General features: G+C 39.1%; 1 protein-coding gene and 1 long non-coding RNA gene across 2 annotated transcripts; both read left to right on the top strand.

The window, feature by feature from the left end:
• Window positions 1-251: 251 nt before the first annotated feature.
• Window positions 252-8,354, top strand: LOC137575335 (uncharacterized). The gene is made up of 10 exons (XM_068287866.1): window positions 252-366; window positions 456-1,444; window positions 1,881-1,937; window positions 4,834-6,042; window positions 6,104-6,448; window positions 6,513-6,830; window positions 6,881-7,028; window positions 7,082-7,287; window positions 7,588-7,771; window positions 7,839-8,354. Exons 1-10 carry the CDS (start codon window positions 260-262, stop codon window positions 8,134-8,136), a joined length of 3,861 nt encoding a protein of 1,286 aa, XP_068143967.1. The 5' UTR covers window positions 252-259; the 3' UTR covers window positions 8,137-8,354.
• A 4,409-nt stretch (window positions 8,355-12,763) lies between these two features.
• LOC137575173 (uncharacterized) lies at window positions 12,764-14,288 on the top strand. Its single transcript, XR_011032125.1, has 4 exons — window positions 12,764-13,403; window positions 13,463-13,516; window positions 13,622-13,792; window positions 13,861-14,288. It is a non-coding gene; the product is annotated as an uncharacterized lncRNA (long non-coding RNA).
• The last annotated feature ends 4,475 nt before the right edge of the window (window positions 14,289-18,763 follow it).

Genomic DNA, 18,763 nt, shown 5'->3' with positions numbered 1-18,763 from the left:
CAGAGCTAATAAAACTAACCTACCGTACCCAGTCCCAGGCATAGACTGTGGGGCAGAGAGTTGGCCTTGAAAGTGCAAGTGGAACTGGTACTCGGATGGATGGGATGATGTAATTCTAGCCAGCCAGTAGCCCCCATCGTCCTATCTTCTTCATAGACTGATTGCTGGCAATGTTTGATCTTTCGTCTGGCATTTAATATGGAAATTGATTATTTCTTCTTTCATTGCAGACTGCTTCGAACGAATCGCTTTGGAGGCAATGCTGCCATTTGAGAAGACCTTCCGCACCGAAGACACCAACTCATTGAAGATGTGCAAGGAGAAGTGCCTGCAGGCGGGCGAGAAGTGTCAGTCCATCTCTTTTGGGTGAGTTGTTGGTGTTGTTGCTTTTGCTGTCAAACGATTACCCAATCTCGAAACTGAATCGACAATCTTCTGTGTACTTTTCGGTACAGTGTGCATCGACGCGGAAACGGCACATGTCAGTTGTCGTCGGAGCAGTATGGCAATGGCAACGGCAACGGAGGCAGTAGTGGGCGGCCTGGTGGCGTTATTTTCGATCCCGACTTTGATTTGTACACGCGCAAAACGAATTGCTTTGATTTGAGCGACAATTCGATTGCCCATCCCGATCCGGGACCGAGTCCAATTAGTCCGGGACCAACGCCAGTGAACTTACCCAATCGACCGCTAGATGTCGGAAACACCCCAGTCTTGGTGGTGAATCCCACTCCACACACCGACGGCTCACTGCCCCCACCTCCGCCGCCGCCAGCTTCAGCGGGCAGCGTGGGCGATCGTTTGTATTTCTCGCATGACATCTATCCACTTTACAAATACCCCATGCTCTATGAGCCCAACTATCCGGCTCCCAATGAGGATGTCTACATACCAGGCGGCTATGCGGCCAATGCCCCCGAGGTGGAAGATCGCTACAGGCCCCACTTTGCTCCTCTGGATGATGAAAGTGTCAGGCCAACACCACACAGTCCTCCGCGACCTATTTTCGGTTTGGGCTACGGTAATGGTTACAGTTATGGCACCCCGGAAAGATATACTCCCCCCACTACTATGCGACCAGCGGATGAGAGAGCTAGCTATGCATCGCCCAGGCCACCGCTGCCACGTCCTATCAATGATTATCCTCCACCAGCCCGTCCAACCAATGATTATCCGCCGCCCAGGCCCTACGACAGCTCGACACCTACCTCGTATGGACCAAGACCGAGTCCCAGCTACGAACCCAGGCCGGACTATATCAATCGACCCGATCCGCCTCTGCACGGCGACGGTTATGGCATGACACGCCCTCTGCCTCAGATGCCGCCCCGTGACGATTATGTTCGTCGCAATGGCAGCGAGATGCGACCAGGCGATGGTTATGACGATGACAAATCGATAGCCACCTATTTCAATCCCGATGATTATATGCACGGCAACAGAAGTAAGTACACATGAAATGGGAATTAGAATGAAGAGTCCTTACGAGGGGAGAAAGATATCCTTATATGGAGTCAAATCTGTCATTCAGTCTCGAGAAAAATCTAGACTCAATGGAGATTAAATCCGAGCTATGTTGGCTGTTGATAAGATATTTTGGTTTCATAGCCAAACTTAGTGTGGATTATTTAATAGATGATATCAGAGAATTCATTAGCCATCGAAACACACTATATAAAAGTTAGATTCCTTATAGCTAAGTCCTATAAATGACTCATCGTAATGACTTATCGATCTTAGTAAGTTTTTGGTTAAAAAATTGGTAAAGTTTCAGATTGTAATTGAAAATCTTTAGTTTAGTTAGTGGCACTAAGTTTAAATATACCGTTTTTGTCTCTATTTGTAGTCTTTAGAGAGTAAATTAAATTTATTGCTTTCAGAGCGTCCTAGCGACCGGGATCGGGATCATCTGGGTTATCCGATGGAAGAAATGAAAGGTAAGTAGATAACAGTTTTCCTCCTCGCCCAGTTGCTCCTTCTCCTGCATATCTCTCCCCCTCTCTTCCTCTGACTAATTCTTTGGATTCGATAACCAGCCTATGACACGGGTCACTTGGGTTTACATACTACATACAATGCCATAAAAACAAATAACTAAAATCTAGAATTAAAAACCTGACACACAATTAAAACTCATTACAAGCTCGCACACACACACACATATAAATATGCATACACACACACCGATTCAGACAGTTGACCCACATTCTTTGGCTTTTGATTTTGCGTAACAAAACTAAAACCTAAAACCATTGGGTCTGGTCATAATGCCCGTCATCCGTTTGGTGGGTCGTGGGTACGGTGGGTGGGTGGCTTGCATGTGGCCAATACTAAAAAGCTCGCATAATGTATTACAAGCAGAATAATGCGGGGTCAGAGCTTTGATAAATTGCAAATATCAAAACAAAATCTGGGTTATCAATGCGGTGTTTTGGGCAATTAATCAATTGAAATCGACGGAGTTTGGAGTTTTCAATTCGAAAAACCACCCACTGATTAGGCTAGGTGGTTTTATGAAGCGGAAAACTGACAGTTTATAAATTTCCCATTGGTAGATCCAGTGCCCCATGCTCACCATGATCTCATCTCATCCCAAGGCAAGGGAAAAAGAACATGAAGATTTATTACATTTCTAAAACAAAAATTACCCAGCCAGTTAGTTCATCAAAGAGCAATTTGTATTTTGATTTTGACTCAACTTCCTTTTATATGACTTTTGTTGTTTGAGCTCTCCAAGTGTGACGAGAGTACATGAACTCCCCCAGGTGACATAAGCCCAGCAAGAATCCCAAGTTCAACTGGCAGATTCGGAGATTTACTATGGGACAGTTGACATGTTGATGATGATGTTAATGAAGTTGATGATGATGTTCATGTTGTCGTCGCAATTAATTTGTGACTTGGCGTGTGTGCACCTTGTTTAGTTAGTAAGTTAGTTAGTTGGATTAGTTCGTTAACGTAATTTTCGGATTTACCAGGCGTGGGACAGATTGCCACCGACACTTGGACGATAAGAATACGCAAAGCGGAAGCGTTATACAAAGGTTTCAACTGCGTTGTTCTTTTTCTTATGGAATTGTGCAAGAGCCCAGAACACGATGGTGCACTTGACTGGGCGGCGCTCCCAGAAGGCAGCACTCATTGTATGCAAATCTTAGCATAGCCGAAAAAACGTACAGCAGATGCAGAAACGAATGCTGCAAAAACCACCCACAATGCACTGACAGTAGTGACATTGGTTCAGAAACGGAAATGCGCTCAAGTCTCTGTTGTTTTTCCTCATTCAGCTAGTTCGTTAGGTGCAAGATGATCGATGGTCCCAACTGACATTTCTTGTGATCGTACCTGTAGATCGTACGAATAAGTCAATTATCTTTCCTCCAAATGACTTTCCGATTTATTCAACTTAGTTCGGGAGTAAAACTAAGTTAAAACTTGTCATCAGTTCTCTGAAAACAATTTAGTTTGAGTGACCTAGCCTCGTCAGTCAACAGAAAAACAAAAATAGTTTACTAGGGCAAAGACTTAAGCCACGAACCTGAATTAATTTAGCCATTTAAATGGAATTCTTGTAGTCAGACAATAGTTTTTTGAGAGCTAATTAAACACCTTGCTCTCGTTGTAATTATATGATGCGAGTTATGATGTTATGATGGCATCCTTGGGTGAATGGCAACGCTTGGTTAACTTTGTGCATCTCATCTCGATCTCGGAATCTGTTGGCGATACCTGATACTCGCAGATAGGCACGAACTGCTGCCGAAAAATTGTTCATTAATAAAAACAATGCCCAGTCAAGGCAAAAACAGAAACAAGCCCCAGCCACAACATCATCTTCGGAGAATTGTAGAAAAGTGAGCGAAAAGCTCTCTGGCCAAAGCAGAGCTTTGAAAACAGCGCGCGGTTTTCTAATATCGTATAAAACCGCAAGCTTGACCACATCCACAATTCATTCGCCATTAGAATCGCCCACCTAGCGTGTCGGGGCTCGGAATTCGTTCTCGCGATCGTGCTCAACCGTAAGAGAAAGAGAGATAGTGAATCCTGAAATGACATGACCTAACCCCCTAAAAACTCCAAAGTTGACATTCAAAATATTCAAATTTAAATCGAGTGCACGGATTACGTAATTAGTGAAATTCATATTAAAACGAAAATCATTCATTTAGTGCTTGGCTGAGTTTTCGTGATAGGTGATTCCAATGTGGTTTCAGGGGTTCTATATGTGCTTAATAAGCTGGATCCTCAATGCCAGCCAGATTCAAGCCAAATTCGTAAGTCCTACGAGACATAGTGATATAACTAGTACAATTATCATTGTGGAGGATGCCAAAGGTAAGGGGTTTGGAGAAGTGGGGTGCCGAAAACGGGGTGACTCCCCTAATTCGGTCAAATACCTTTCTTTGACTGGGTTTCGCTTGGTCTCGGTCGTGGGTGTAAAGTAATTTGCATAATTTTTATAAGCGTTCTTGAGGCAAAGAAGAACTGACTACGACGACAAAGCAATTTTCCAGTCCGAGATAATCTTTTGGCGAAGGCTGATGTACTTGGACTGGAAACATGACTCGAACATAATTTACTGAAAACACTAAGCGGATGTGCCGCAATCCCAGCCCGATCTTTGGTTCTGGCTGCGCATCAGTGATTTTCAGAGTTTTGTTTCGGTTTATTTTCTTTACCACTGTTGCTTCTTCTTTTACTCTCTTTGGCAATTGCCAAAGCACACAGCATCATCGTCATTATCATCATCATCATCAGCATCATCATCATCAGCATCATCATCATCAGCATCATGACATTATCTTTTGCTTTTACTCCTTCCCTATATTTCAGCGTGCTTTCGTCGAGTATTGGCCGGCAAGCGCATAGCTCCCCAATGGGTACGTCGTTCCATCTCCTGTGAGCGGGTGGAGGAATGTATGAGGGAGTGCGGTCATGAGAAGCGTTTCATGTGCGAGGGCTTTAACTATCGGCTGGATCCGTCAGGGCATGGTCAAGGAGATTGTGAATTGATCGAGATCCCATTGTCGCAAATGGATCTGTATTCCAGTCCTAACCGTAGAGATACAAATTTGTTAAGGCACCCAGATTACGATTACTACGAAAGAGATCGCAATGCCCCAAGCAGTTGCCGCAGGAATGCGTGTCAGGATTGTTCAAAAGGACCACTTAGCAGCCCAGCGATATACTTTAAGCCGAGCAATGGCCCAGGACCGAGTTCCAGTGGTTACGGCGACAGAGATCATGATCGTGAGCGAGATCGATATCGCCCGTCCATCAGCACAGCCGTAGATCATTATCGTGGTCCACCGGGTCTTCCTCCTCACCCTCCGCCGAGTGGATCTTACGAGCATCGGCCTTTCTCCTCTCACAGCTCCACGTCGTCTGCATCTGGGAGCTCCTCTTCCTATGAGTTCTCCTCGCATAGTTCAGGCTACTTTGGGCACACATCACCCAGCAGTTATGGGGATCACTCTTCTGGTTCTCGCCCAGATTATCCAGATCGCTACAGACCAGATCGCTGGGAAACATTACCTAGCAGCTCTGGCTATGATAGCTCGCCGTCCTATAGGCCTTCACCTCCAAGGCCCGAAACCGATCGCATTGACAAATATAGACCACCGTATAGACCTGGCGCCGACTACTCGCCCTATCGACCGCCCGAGCCTAGTCGTCCTGTTCATAACTACTTGGATCGCGATGGTCCAGCTCCACCACCTGGCCCCGGCTCTGGTCTTGGGCCATACAAGAATCCAAACAAGTTTGTTCCCTATTTAATTGGTGGTGAGGACAACTGGGGCCATTATGGCGGCAGTTATGGTGGCAGCAACAGCAAGCACACCTCTTATTGGGGCCTCAGTGAGTCGCAAAGACGTAAGGATCAGCATGAATTCAATTACTTTGAATTGGGTCCGCCCCGTCGCGAACCACCACGGGAATCGAATTCGGTGTTGAGCTATCCTGGTTCCGGGTATGAAGATGACTATCCCAGAAGGCGGAATGACTACAGGCAACAATGGACACGTCGTCCAGGACCGGATGGTAAGTGGCACTCGAATGTTTGTTCAGGTCCAGTTACTATAGCCGCTTTTACCCAATTCAGAGTGCTCGGCCAAGACGAGTGAGGGTTTCCGGTTGCATAAGACCGCCGTGAAGCATGCCTACAACGTTCCCACTCTCACCGAATGCGAACGTCTGTGCTCCGATCAACGCCCAAGTTTTATTTGCCATACATTCAGCTATCGCTATAATCAGGCGGGTCGGGATAACTGCATGCTCTGTGACAGGCCCATCAATATGTTGGACTATTATGTCGACATAGAGCCGGATCGAGACTATGACATTTATTCGATGGCAGATGATATGGACGTGTGCAGGTCACCACCTCGTCGTAGCGACGGACCACATAGCCCAACCACAACGGCACTTTCTGATCCTCGAAATGCACGTAAGTCTGGTGAAGACCTGTCACTTCAAATTATTCAGCATACCCTCATATACCGTTTCCGTAGAGTGCTTCTTCCGCGCCATTGATGCCACGCGGTTCTTTAAGTCGATTGTAAGAGATTCCCTTACCGTTCGCAACGTTGGAGAGTGCGAAATGGAGTGCATCCGCTCCACGAAGTTCACGTGTCGCGCATTCGCCTTTCGGTATGGTCAACAACGTCACGCTGGCATCATTGACAATTGCCAGTTAAGCGATTGGCCTGTCAGAGATATGGATAAGGAGCGTCACTTGATTCTAGATGCTGCCTTTGACATCTTTGAGCGCGCCAGCTATGGACATGGCTGTGAAATTCAACCCATTGTCGACGAGAAGCACAAAAAGTGTAAGTAGAATAGCAGTTGCCCGCTTTTAACTACAAAGTCTTCCTTCTAGTGTGCTATCTGGGCTATGGTTCACCAGCCAGATTACTGCCTCAGGCCATTAAAAAGGTCATATCCGTACCTTCGGAGATGGCGTGTAAAAAAGAATGTATTCGTTTCAGGGAGACGACTCCGTTCAAGTGCTATGCCTTTAGCTATGGGTAAGATTAAATCATACGGATTAACAGCATTCAATTAATCGGTTTTTTTTAAGATCCCATGCCAGCTCATTTAACTGCGAACTCTCGGATCTCGATCAGACCGAACTCAAACAGGATGTTCATTACACGCACACCAAGGAGCGTGATTTCTGGCTCTTTGCCTGGAATCCTTTCGATTGGACTTGCCGCGATAAAGTCAACACGATTGGTGGATCGCGCGTAAACAACGATCGCCGCATGGACATATTCCGGGAACCTGGTAAACTGAAACTCTTAACCTGTTGCACCTCCATCCATGTGTAAATAGCCTGGGAGCAAGGAGTTACCCCAACGTAGTTTTAATTGAAATTATAGCATGTAAATAACGATTACTAAACATGTACAGCTAATCCCTATCAAATCAAAAAACGAATCCAAATGGCTTTGCCCCACCTCCTAGTACTAACCCGAACCCCAACCGTTCTTGTATGTAACAATTCTGTGGCGCATGTTCCTTATTAGGAGCCCAGCAAGCAAATCAAAGTTTTAAATTCCATTTCTCACACTCGCAACGAAAAAGGCGACGTAGCCTGGCGCCATTATTCAGTATCCGGGAAGCCATGTAGACGCAGCAGTCCCTGTGAGAAGAATCTGATAACTGGCTTCTATTCCTGCGAGACGGACGGCTCTGAAGTGGGCTCCTGGGACTACTGCTGTAAGGCAGATCACCCCTGTGGCTACAGTCGAGGCTTCGATTACCCCTGGTGAGTATTTGACTCTCCAAGTGAACCTTTTTGCCATGCCCTAATCACTTTGATTCGATTGCAATAGGTGCTTCGTGGGAGACGAGCCCGATCAGTGGCGCAAGTGCAGTGATCGGTATTATCCCGATAAGAATAGCACAGTGTCCTCCACCCATTCTCACTTCAGCAAAGAGAAGCGCCCGCATCAGCCGGCCACGGCAGCCAGCAGTGAATACAGCCAGCATCCACCTCGACCCGGTGGTCTGCAGAGTCTCAGTGACTTTGCCGCCGCTCGCCTTTGGCCCGTCACTTATCTGTATAGCGAGGGCCCGCCAAATGCCACGGAGTTTAGTAATTTCGTCGATTGCAATAAGGAATCGTGTTAGCATTTACGTCGCACCCCCCAAAATGTACCCATCTACCCATTCCCTCCCACTTACAATTAGAGTTTTAAGTATGTATGTATGTAGCCCAGGCGAAGCGAAGCGAGCAATGTTCCGTTCCCAGCGTGATTATCAATGAGATTGTCATCGTCGTTGTAAAATTAAAATACAAATTTAATTAACTTATTAAGTATTAATTTTCCAGGCACTTTAATTTTAATAACAGCTTCCAGTTCGCGTGCAGGCGATCAATCTTTTTTACACTTACATATATCGTAAAAAAATACCTATAAGTTGCAAGTGTACAAAATGTATTGCAATGCATAAGTACGCGAATTAAATAAATAAAGTAGTTAAATAGTAGTTTAAATTTTTACTTACCTGCAACTGGATCCACTATCACTCGGCACAAGCTTCAACTAGTTGGGAATTACAAGCACGAGAAGATAATAGCGAGTTCCGTTTCCAACGTCCAATAACAGCTCCTACAGGCCGACTGGAGATTACTTTAGAAGATTACTTTAAAATCTGATTATTATAGTTTTGGGTCAAAAAGGATTTCTGTTTTGGGAATTTTCGTTAGTACAGTTGCTAGAAGAATTGGTCAATAACTTTTCGAGTTTCGTGAAGTCCTTTATATCCAACGAAATTGCTACTTCTAATGCAAAATCTTTTCAAACGGCTGCCCACCCCCCTAGAGAGGAATGTTTTAAGTATGTATATTTATAGAAGACTCTGATCACTTTACGGGGAATAGAAGGTTGTAATCAGATCAGAGGACCCTAAAAGGTTCGTGCAAGGCATAGTTAGAAGAACAACGACTAAGGGTTAAAGGTATAACAAGATTTCTATTTCTTCTAAATGGATCTCGGATCATGTTTGTTAGTTTTTCCTGACATAAACGAAATATTTTAGAAAGCTCAAATGTAATCTTCATTCCTTTCACTAACTTACTTTTCTAAAAGATTATGGTGCGCTGGGTTCGAATCCAAGCTCCAAATGTTTGAAATGGTTCAGATTTAGGGGCTACCTTAATCCTTATTTACTGTATAACTGCATTCTACAAACGCCATCATGTTTTTTAAACTACCTCGTCCACTAATATATAGAGTGCCGAAAACGATTATAGGGATAATATTTTGACATTTATTTTTTGTAGGATTGGCATTACCTTGAGCAATAACTTCCTCCCTGGATATTGTTATCTAATGTTTGGACGGTCATTGGTGAAATTGTACATCGAAAATACATATATGTATGTATACGCTCCGATGCAGCGAATCTGCAAAGGGGCCATGGAAATCAAATCCCGTCACTCATTGACTTTGTCAAGCAGTGGCAAAAAACTAAAGTTACACAGATACATATGTATGTCCAATGAACCGAAAGGTATTATATTGGCCTTTTTGAGCGGCAAGTTATCAAAATCAAAAACCTGGTCATTTTTAACAGTGAAAATATCAAAGAAGTTAAATTCGGCTATGCCGAAGTTTATATACCCTTGCAGTCCTTGACAATAATAATTTCACATGTTCAAAATTTGTTTTCTGCAACTCAATTCATTAATATACAAACAAAACAATTTTACTCTTCATACTTTGTACAATTTGTTCTTCTTCTTCCCTCATTCCCTAAGCAAAGCAACGCACGCATACACATACAGTTTATGTAGCGTTGCGTCTGTGTGTGTATGCATGTGCTCTGTTGATTTGATGATGACGTAGTAGGCAGCAAGCAGAGCTGCCGGCAGCGATTGAACCGATTTATATAGACTGTAACTTGTGTTCTATTTATCCGATCAGGGTCAAATTTTGGGATCTGAGATTTTATATCAAATTCTATTATATTGGTAAATTTCATGGGGATACTCCAATTTTTGCAAAAATTTTTGTTCCAGAGTTATATGATATAGTAGTCCGATCCCAAAGATTTTCATACTTTATCTCACCCGGGTAAAAAAAAGCTCCCAAAAAAAATTTCATCCCGATAGCTCTTAAGATGGCTGAGTAAAACGCGTACGCACCGACGGACAGACGGACAGACGGACATGGCTATATCGACTTAGCTTCTCATGCTGATCAAGAATATATATACTTTATGGGGTCGGAAACGTCTCCTTCTGTGCGTTACAAACATCTGACCAATTTTATAATACCCTCTGCAAGGGTATAAAAAATGTATTAAAAAGATTGTAAATTTTTTGAACCGTTATAGTACCTACACATTGATTGGTAACAATAATGATTGGTAACTTTGGTCAAGAACTTTGTTTGAATTCATTTGTTGTACAGCAACAGTGCTTATCATATTTTCAACCCACCCAGAAACTTCAACTATGAAACAATTTTAACAACATTTATAAGGTTTTTTAAAAATAAATTTCCGCAACGGTTTCGGATTTTTTTGACCAAAACATGAAATTGGGCTTTAATTTTAATACAGCAAATGGATGCTTTTTTTCCTTGTTTTTACTTCTTATTAAGAAATTGTTATTGAATCCTGAATTTTAAGTAAAAAAGTTGTTTTTCATTAATAACTTAAATATTGAACTACTCATTTTTGAAGAGTTTGAAAGAAAAATTTTCAACCGTTGTGTTTTTATACCCTTGCAGAGGGTATTATAAAATTGGTCAGATGTTTGTAACGCAGAGAAGGAGACGTTTCCGACCCCATAAAGTATATATATTCTTGATCAGCATGAGAAGCTAAGTCGATATAGCCATGTCCGTCTGTCCGTCGGTGCGTACGCGTTTTACTCAGCCATCTTAAGAGCTATCGGGATGAAATTTTTTTTGGGAGCTTTTTTTTACCCGGGTGAGATAAAGTATGAAAATCTTTGGGATCGGACTACTATATCATATAGCTCTGGAACAAAAATTTTTGCAAAAATTGGAGTATCCCCATGAAATTTACCAATATAATAGAATTTGATATAAAATCTCAGATCCCAAAATTTGACCCTGATCGGATAAATAGAACACAAGTTACAGTCTATATAAATCGGTTCAATCGCTGCCGGCAGCTCTGCTTGCTGCCTACTACGTCACCATCTGTTAACAGAGCACATGCATACACACACAGACGCAACGCTACATAAACTGTATGTGTATGCGTGCGTTGCTTTGCTTAGGGAATGAGGGAAGAAGAAGAACAAATTGTACATAGTATGAAGAGTAAAATTGTTTTGTTTGTATATTAATGAATTGAGTTGCAGAAAAAAAATTTTGAACATGTGAAATTATTATTGTCAAGGACTGCAAGGGTATATAAACTTCGGCATAGCCGAATTTAACTTCTTTGATATTTTTCGCTTAAAAGTGGGTTATAAATATGATAAGCACTGTAGTTTATCTCCTAACACCCGGAATACTAATACCGATGAGGCAAGTTTCTAGTTACTCATAGCAGATTGGTTGTTCAATTCCTGGCGGCATATTTTCTAAATTTGATGCATGGTATTAGAGGTGGGCATGGGGTTGGGTGCGGGCGGGTGTGGGTTAGGACGTTCAACCCGAAAAACCCGAAAATAAATTTGGATACATAAAAACGGAATCGTTAGATATTTAAATATTTTTCTTTCTCAACTTCGTGTACACTTCGATAGTCGATAGTGATAATCGATTATCATTACCAATACATATACATACATATATGCTTTATGGTATGAAAAACTAAAAAAACAATGTATAATTTAAATATTCGATTCAAATGTTATAGAACAATTAAAGAAAAAAAAACTTTAAATTCTTTGGAATTGCGTTTTCAGCCAACATCAGTACATTTAGCTGGATTATTTTTAAATCCTCCATTCAAAGAATTCAGGTAAAACCTGAAGAAAAAAAATCATGTTTTGGAGACCGTCAAAAGGCTGATGAATGAAATTTATGAAATCACAAGCGACACAGATGACGACTCAAAAAATAGCAATAATAAATTTCAAGAATATTTCGACAAAAATCAACCAAAAAAAATGAAACTTGACAAAAATCCTATAGATTTAGAAATTGATAAATATTTTGCCACAACTACTCGTTCAAACATGCCAATTTTAGATTTTTGGAAACAGGCAACTGACTTGAAATTATTGCAACTGGTGGCCAAACAAATATTATGCATACCTGTAAGCTCTGCCACAAGCGAAATTATTTTCATCGTCGGGGAAAATATTAAATGAAAGGCGCACAAGATTGTCAAGCGCAAATCTCGATATGTTACTTTTTCTTTACAAAAATATGTAATTTAAATTTGGATTTTTTCATACCTATTAATCCTTTATAAAAAAATGTAATTTAAGTGCTGTTTTGAAGAAAACAAAGGAATTAAATTAAAATTAAATTAAAATTTTTTTTTATTTTTTTTTTCGGGCGAGCGGGTTGGGTTTGGGTTACACAATTTTTTTAGCTTTCGGGTACGGGTAAAATTTTCCTCTTCGGCCATTGGGCTGGGTCGGGTTGGGTTGAAAATTTCGGCCCATGCCCACCTACATGGTATACCAAAGTCGACGCTTAAAGTTACTTTCTTCGTTTTTTAAACAAGCTAAAGCTCTACTTCAAAGCTTACCATTAAGCTTTTATATATTAATGAAGACATCCCGTAATCGGCGATCATTTGTCAAACGAATCTAGTGAAGTGAACATTACGAACCCCAACAATTTAATTAAAAAACTATGAAAAAATAATAATTACTTTAAATGCAAGAGTCAAAGTTTTAAAAGTTAAAAAAATTGTGATATTTCCTTACCCAAACACGATATTTTAACCTTTAAGTTGCGGTACCCGGCAACTGAAATCTACACCTTGATGTGACACTATTAAGAGCTATACTACATAGTCCGCCGATCCTGCCGAATCAGAGGCACATAATGTCTACAAGCCAACACTCAAATTAGGAGGTCACATGAGTCTTGGAAGAGGACGGCAATGGCTATTTATATGAACTCGTCTCAATACGATCAGGATATATGCATACGATCAGGAATATATATGCATCTATATGAATCTTTCATGTAATGTGATAAATCGTGTAAATCGTGTAAACCTCAAAATATCTTTTCATAAAGTGAATATACATTTTAAAATTGAAAAATTGAAGTCCTAAAACTATTTGAATGTTGAAAAATCAAACATAAAGCCAATTACATAAAGAGCGAAGACTTTAAAAGAGCAGTAAAGAGAACATATTAGATCAAAGTGTAAAGTAAATCAAAAGACAAACCAACAACAACTAGAAAAACCACCGAATTTAATGAATGGTAACTAAAGAAATAAATGTAAGTAATTGATTTGATCTGTAATAAGAATCAAAAAGAATTGAAGTTCCTCGTTACAGCTGAAGGGAAAAATTAGTTAAGAAGTTATATCATTATACGACACAGCAGAAAAGGTAAGGAACAACGTATCTGTATTACCTGTATACCCTTCCAAGATGTGTAGATAATTCCACTGTCACTTTTATACAAGATTGTTTGGTATCTTTTTTGTCCTACAGAGTGGAATCAAATGATTTCAAATTTGGCGATTGGCCGAAATGTAAAGGCCTTGACTTTTCCAGTAACGGCTAATTGAGTGCTAATATAGAAAACTTTAAGTTTCCTGAGAGTCTTTGGACGTTTGCCTAGCTGCCCAATCTGAAGACTATACAAATGACTAACACATACAAGTAACCCCAATAATATGCATATCCTTTGTAAACTTTTCTATTAGAATGTCAAATTGATCTTATTGCAGAATTAAATAGACTACAGGATACCCATTAAGGATTATGTTTGAAATCCTTAAACCAAAAACACTACATTTTGCTGTTGCATCTGGCAGTTGGATGATATTCTGAATAATCTGGACGGTTATCGAATATGTGCAACGTGAAACTATCAACAAGGAGGAAGAGAGTGAGTTGGGGCCACGAGAATCAGAGAAAAAATTAAGACTCATATTAAAAACAAAAGTACAAGCATGTCGACAGTTTATTTACAGGATGTTATTGTGAGTCGTATAAAGGGGGGAAACATTTCTTTTGCTTTTGTTTGACTGACTAAGCATTCTCACGCTTTGGAGTTAGTGGGAAACATTTGAGTTTCGGTTTGTTTATGCAAGTGTCCCAATTGTGTTTATTGAAAAGTATTGGATTCCTAATGCACTTGAATACTCTCCTATCGTTAAATAAATAGCCTGTTCTGGGGTGGTTAATGAAATGGTCTTTGCCCAGTTAAAGTAATTAGATTTTCGGATTGCTCTGTGATTAACTTTTCTAATTTATTAATTGGTGTTTTTTTATCTATTGAAAGAAAATGTTTAATGAATTTTTTACCCAACATCTCCATCCAGCATTTTAACGATTGTCTCAACTGAAATCACCTCTTTAAATTCGCATATGTATTTAAAAAATCTGATTTATATAGAGTTCAAAAACAAAATCTAAGGTTAGTCAAAGAACGGATCAAAAGCAGCTCCTCTGAAGGATGGGGTACAATGTTTTCCCGGTGTGGGATCCTAAAATAAGTTCATTTATAACGTTTTTATACTCTTGCAATCAATTATAAAATTGATCAGATGTTTGTAACGCACAGAAGGAGACGTTTCCGACCCCATAAAGTATATATATTCTTGATCAGCGTGAGAAGCTGAGTTGATATAGCCATGTCCGTCTGTCCGTCCGTCTGTGCGTACGCGTTTTACTCAGCCGTCTTAAGAGCTATCGGGCTGAAATTTTTTTTCGGGGGTTTTTATTACCCGGGAAAAATAAAGTATGAAAAACCGTCAGGATCGGACCACTATATCATATAGCTTTAGAAGAACTAGAAGAAACATTTTCATAAAAATCGAGTGCTTGCTGTCTACTACGTCTTTCGTCACATAAAGTGTATGTGTATGTATGCGTGGGTTGCTTTGCTTTGGGAATGAGGGAAGAAGAACAAATTGTAAAATAGAGAGTAAAATTGTTTTGTTTGTATATTGATGAATTGAGTTGCAGAAAACAAATTTTGAACATGTAAAATTATTATTACCAAGGACTGCAAGAGTATACAAACTTCGGCATAGCCGATGTTAGCTTCTTTGATTTTTAATTAGAAATTTGATTTGAAAATTTTCTTGTAGATTATCAGTAATGTCTTCGAATGCTGGAAAGTATAATTGTAATTATTCCTTTTTGCAAATGTAATGACGATTCCAAACTAGAATTATGTTGGGTATTGATTCTAATTATCTATTGTTTTGAACTTAGATGGGTTTATTGCCTCGGTTAAAGTATTTAAATTTTAATCTGAATGAGCTTTGATTATTTCCTGTGGAGTATTTAAAGAATAATAAATATTTAGTCAAATGGATGATGTATATTTATTCTCAATATATTATAGACATTCCTTTCCGATTCCATCATGCTTGTTTCGAAGAATAGGTAAAAATATGGGGTCTTTATTTTTATTCGATGTTCGGTAATGAATACCAAAAGTTTTTGGTAATTATTGAGTTTATTTGTTTGACCAACTTTCGTTTTCTTTTTAGATTTTTATTTCTAATTAGGAACTTTTAATAGTCAATGATTTATTTTTCTATAATCTAAGATTTTCTGGAGTTAGTATATTAAACCAATTCGTTGGTTTTTCTATTCGTATTAGCTCTTTGTGTTTCTTTGAAATTATTTTCTAATATCATGCTAAACTTTGAATGTCCTTAAACTAATGGTATGAGAAACTAACTATTCAGTTTAATTAATTATTGATCATCTCTCTGTTAGAGAGGAACCAATAACGAGAACATCGGAGTCCACCGTCTGGATCTTGTGTTCTATTCAAGTCGAAATCTAAACCAAGGGACTCTTGTAAGAACCCTTTCCAGTTTATTCTTTTGCCAGTCGCGATCGGAATCCACCTGGGCACGTTAACTGCTCTCCCTATTACTTTTAGTTGCTTTTAGTTGTTTATTTACTTTTCTATGTCATTTGTTGAGGAATGAATCGGTTATAGGGTTCAATAATTTATAATCCTGGTTAATACATCTTACTAATTTAGCTAGTTTTGATTGTTTTGACCTTTAGCATTTGGGAAACGGAGCAGTATATCGAACCGTTTTTCTGGAACTTGTTAAATATGAATTCTACTTTTGTAAACATAAAGATTTGTGCTTTCCGCAGTGGGAGAAGGGTCCCCTTCTTGAGGGCTTCGTTGTGATTGATGTTTATATTACAGATATCACGATTTCGAATAATCTGTAGCTTATTTCTTAGACCTGGTTAGCACTTGTTTAATTTTCTCGTTGAAACTCCTATGGGCCTGTTATTACGCCTTCATCATCCAGAAAAAACTTTGTAGTGGTCAAATTTGGATTCCAAATTCATTTAAAATTGTTAGAGGATTTATATTTGTAAGGCTTGATTTGATGCATCCATAGTCAACCGAAATTTATCTTTGTAGTTAGTTGGTATTTGGGAGCAACTCGAATACGAAGCTTCACTATCTATTTCAATTTTCACTTTATGGGTTTTTGAAATTGTTCCTGAAACTTACTATCTATAATTATAATGTAACATTGTTTTGGGTATAGCATATGGACTAATGGCTTCTATTGTTCAAATCTACTTAGGAATTCAATTCCTGTTTGAAGCATTCTGGCTGTTGAATTATCCTTGTAACATCCTTTTAATGTTGCACTCATTTCATCGCGTAATATTTCGTCCATTGTTCTTTGAAAAATGCATGTCCATTTCATTAGGCCAATTAGCCATTCTGAAATACCCTTATTAGCTGATTATCATTTTAGTTAATCAGATCTCTCTCAGATCACACTATTAGATCTGTAAATGATATACCTAATAGTTTTTGATTTGGATTGAGATACATATACAGATGGGTTTTATGGAGAACTAATAAAAAAAGTTAACAATTTTCAAGTACGACCCAATTTGTCCTTCCGAAACTTGTAAGGAAGGCTCAATTTGTTATCCACAAGATGACTTCGGTTTAAATTATTGATTCTTGCTTCTCGATCGTCTTCTATATTCTATATTCTTGGATCTATACGCCTGTTTCATTAGTGTTTACAAATATATAAATTTGAGTTTCTTCTTATCATATTATTTTTATGCATCTATTTAAGGACATACATACATCGAAAGGGGCTTCGACTTTTCACGATAATTAATATGGGTGACTTTCGAATAATTTCACTCGATTAGTGTTTAATTGTTATAGCCACCTTACCAGGCATGTATTTCTTGTTCTTAAGTTCAATTAAGAACTAACTCTTTTAAACAACTTTAACAATGTCCAATGTCCTACTCAAGGCCGAGCTTTAACAAAGTGAGGCTTGTGTAATTCTTACTTGCTTATGCCTTGACCAAAGGAAACCACCTGACTGCCTTCCGAACCAAGTGAGAATGTCAACTTGGTATGCTGTCTGGACTAATCTAGAAACTAATGTCTAAAAGACAATTCTATTGTCTTAATCTTGTATGTTGCGAGGGAGTCAAAAAGACGCTTATTGATGAATGTCAATCAAACTTAAGTATGAGTTTTTCTTTAAATTACCTTTCGGATGAATTGGTTATTGGTTAATGTTATATTCAAAAAATATGCTTCGAAACTGTTGTAACGGACGTTATGGAGAGTGGAGGACAATTTTGAGGTTGCCCAATCTTTTCTAATTCTTACAAAAACCACAAAATTGCGGTCTATCCTAACAGGTAATCATGAAATGGGGGTGGAATCACCAGTCAAGTGGGTGACTTCTTTTAAGACTTCTAATCTGTTGTGTCGGACGTTATGCACTTCTTTCTACTAAAATCTTTAAAAATCATCGATTATATATCGCAATTACTTACATTCCATAAGATACAAGAGATCTTTGGTGTTGGTAGCACATATTTTCTTTAACGAATCCAACTTTGAATCAAATTATCAATGCCCTAACCCGGCCGTTTTTATTTGCCATTTACAAATGGATAGAAGCGGATGGAAGTGGTAACATTTCTCCTTTGTATAATACCAAGGCGCGTCTCAATATATGTAAAATATACATTTTTACATATGTATGAATGTGTTTTTGATATCTTCTGAATTTCAAGACTTCGTGTATGCCCATATATGGGGAGAAGGTTCTTGCTTTATTTTTTCTTGCCCTTAAATGTAAAGGGTTCATTAATCATTTCATTATCTATTTACATATATACCTCATTTTGAAATATAGAATCATTTGCTATCATTTTTATGTGCGTTTTGTTTTTCTCATTGTAAGCCTTGAAAGAAAAAAACTTGTTGGCTGATTTAAAAATGATTGCTAAAGTAATTCAAGTTAATGGTTTTTGAATTTGTTCAAATTCAATATAATATACAAATGTAATTTGTTGAGGGCTGTTGGTCAGATTGTGAGTTAAAGGCTTATTCTTAGACTGATTTGTTGAGAAATTTCTTTGTTTATTGCCGAAATTCTTTAGACTGGATCTTGAAGCTATGAAATTAGGCTATGAGACAACGAACTTGGCACCACTTTTCAAATGGTGAGAGAAATTTAAAGTCCAGGTCTAATTTGTTTAATGCTAAGTCTAGTCTGTGGAAGTTTCGTGGTTTTGGGTGTTATATACTTATGTATACATACATATATCTTATTCTTATCAATTCCATTTCTATGTCAATAT

This window comes from Drosophila tropicalis, unplaced genomic scaffold (genome assembly GCF_018151085.1).
Source record: "Drosophila tropicalis isolate 14030-0801.00 unplaced genomic scaffold, ASM1815108v1 contig_573, whole genome shotgun sequence".
Classification (NCBI taxonomy): Eukaryota; Metazoa; Arthropoda; class Insecta; order Diptera; family Drosophilidae; genus Drosophila; species Drosophila tropicalis.
This window is presented reverse-complemented; position numbering and strand designations above follow the sequence as displayed.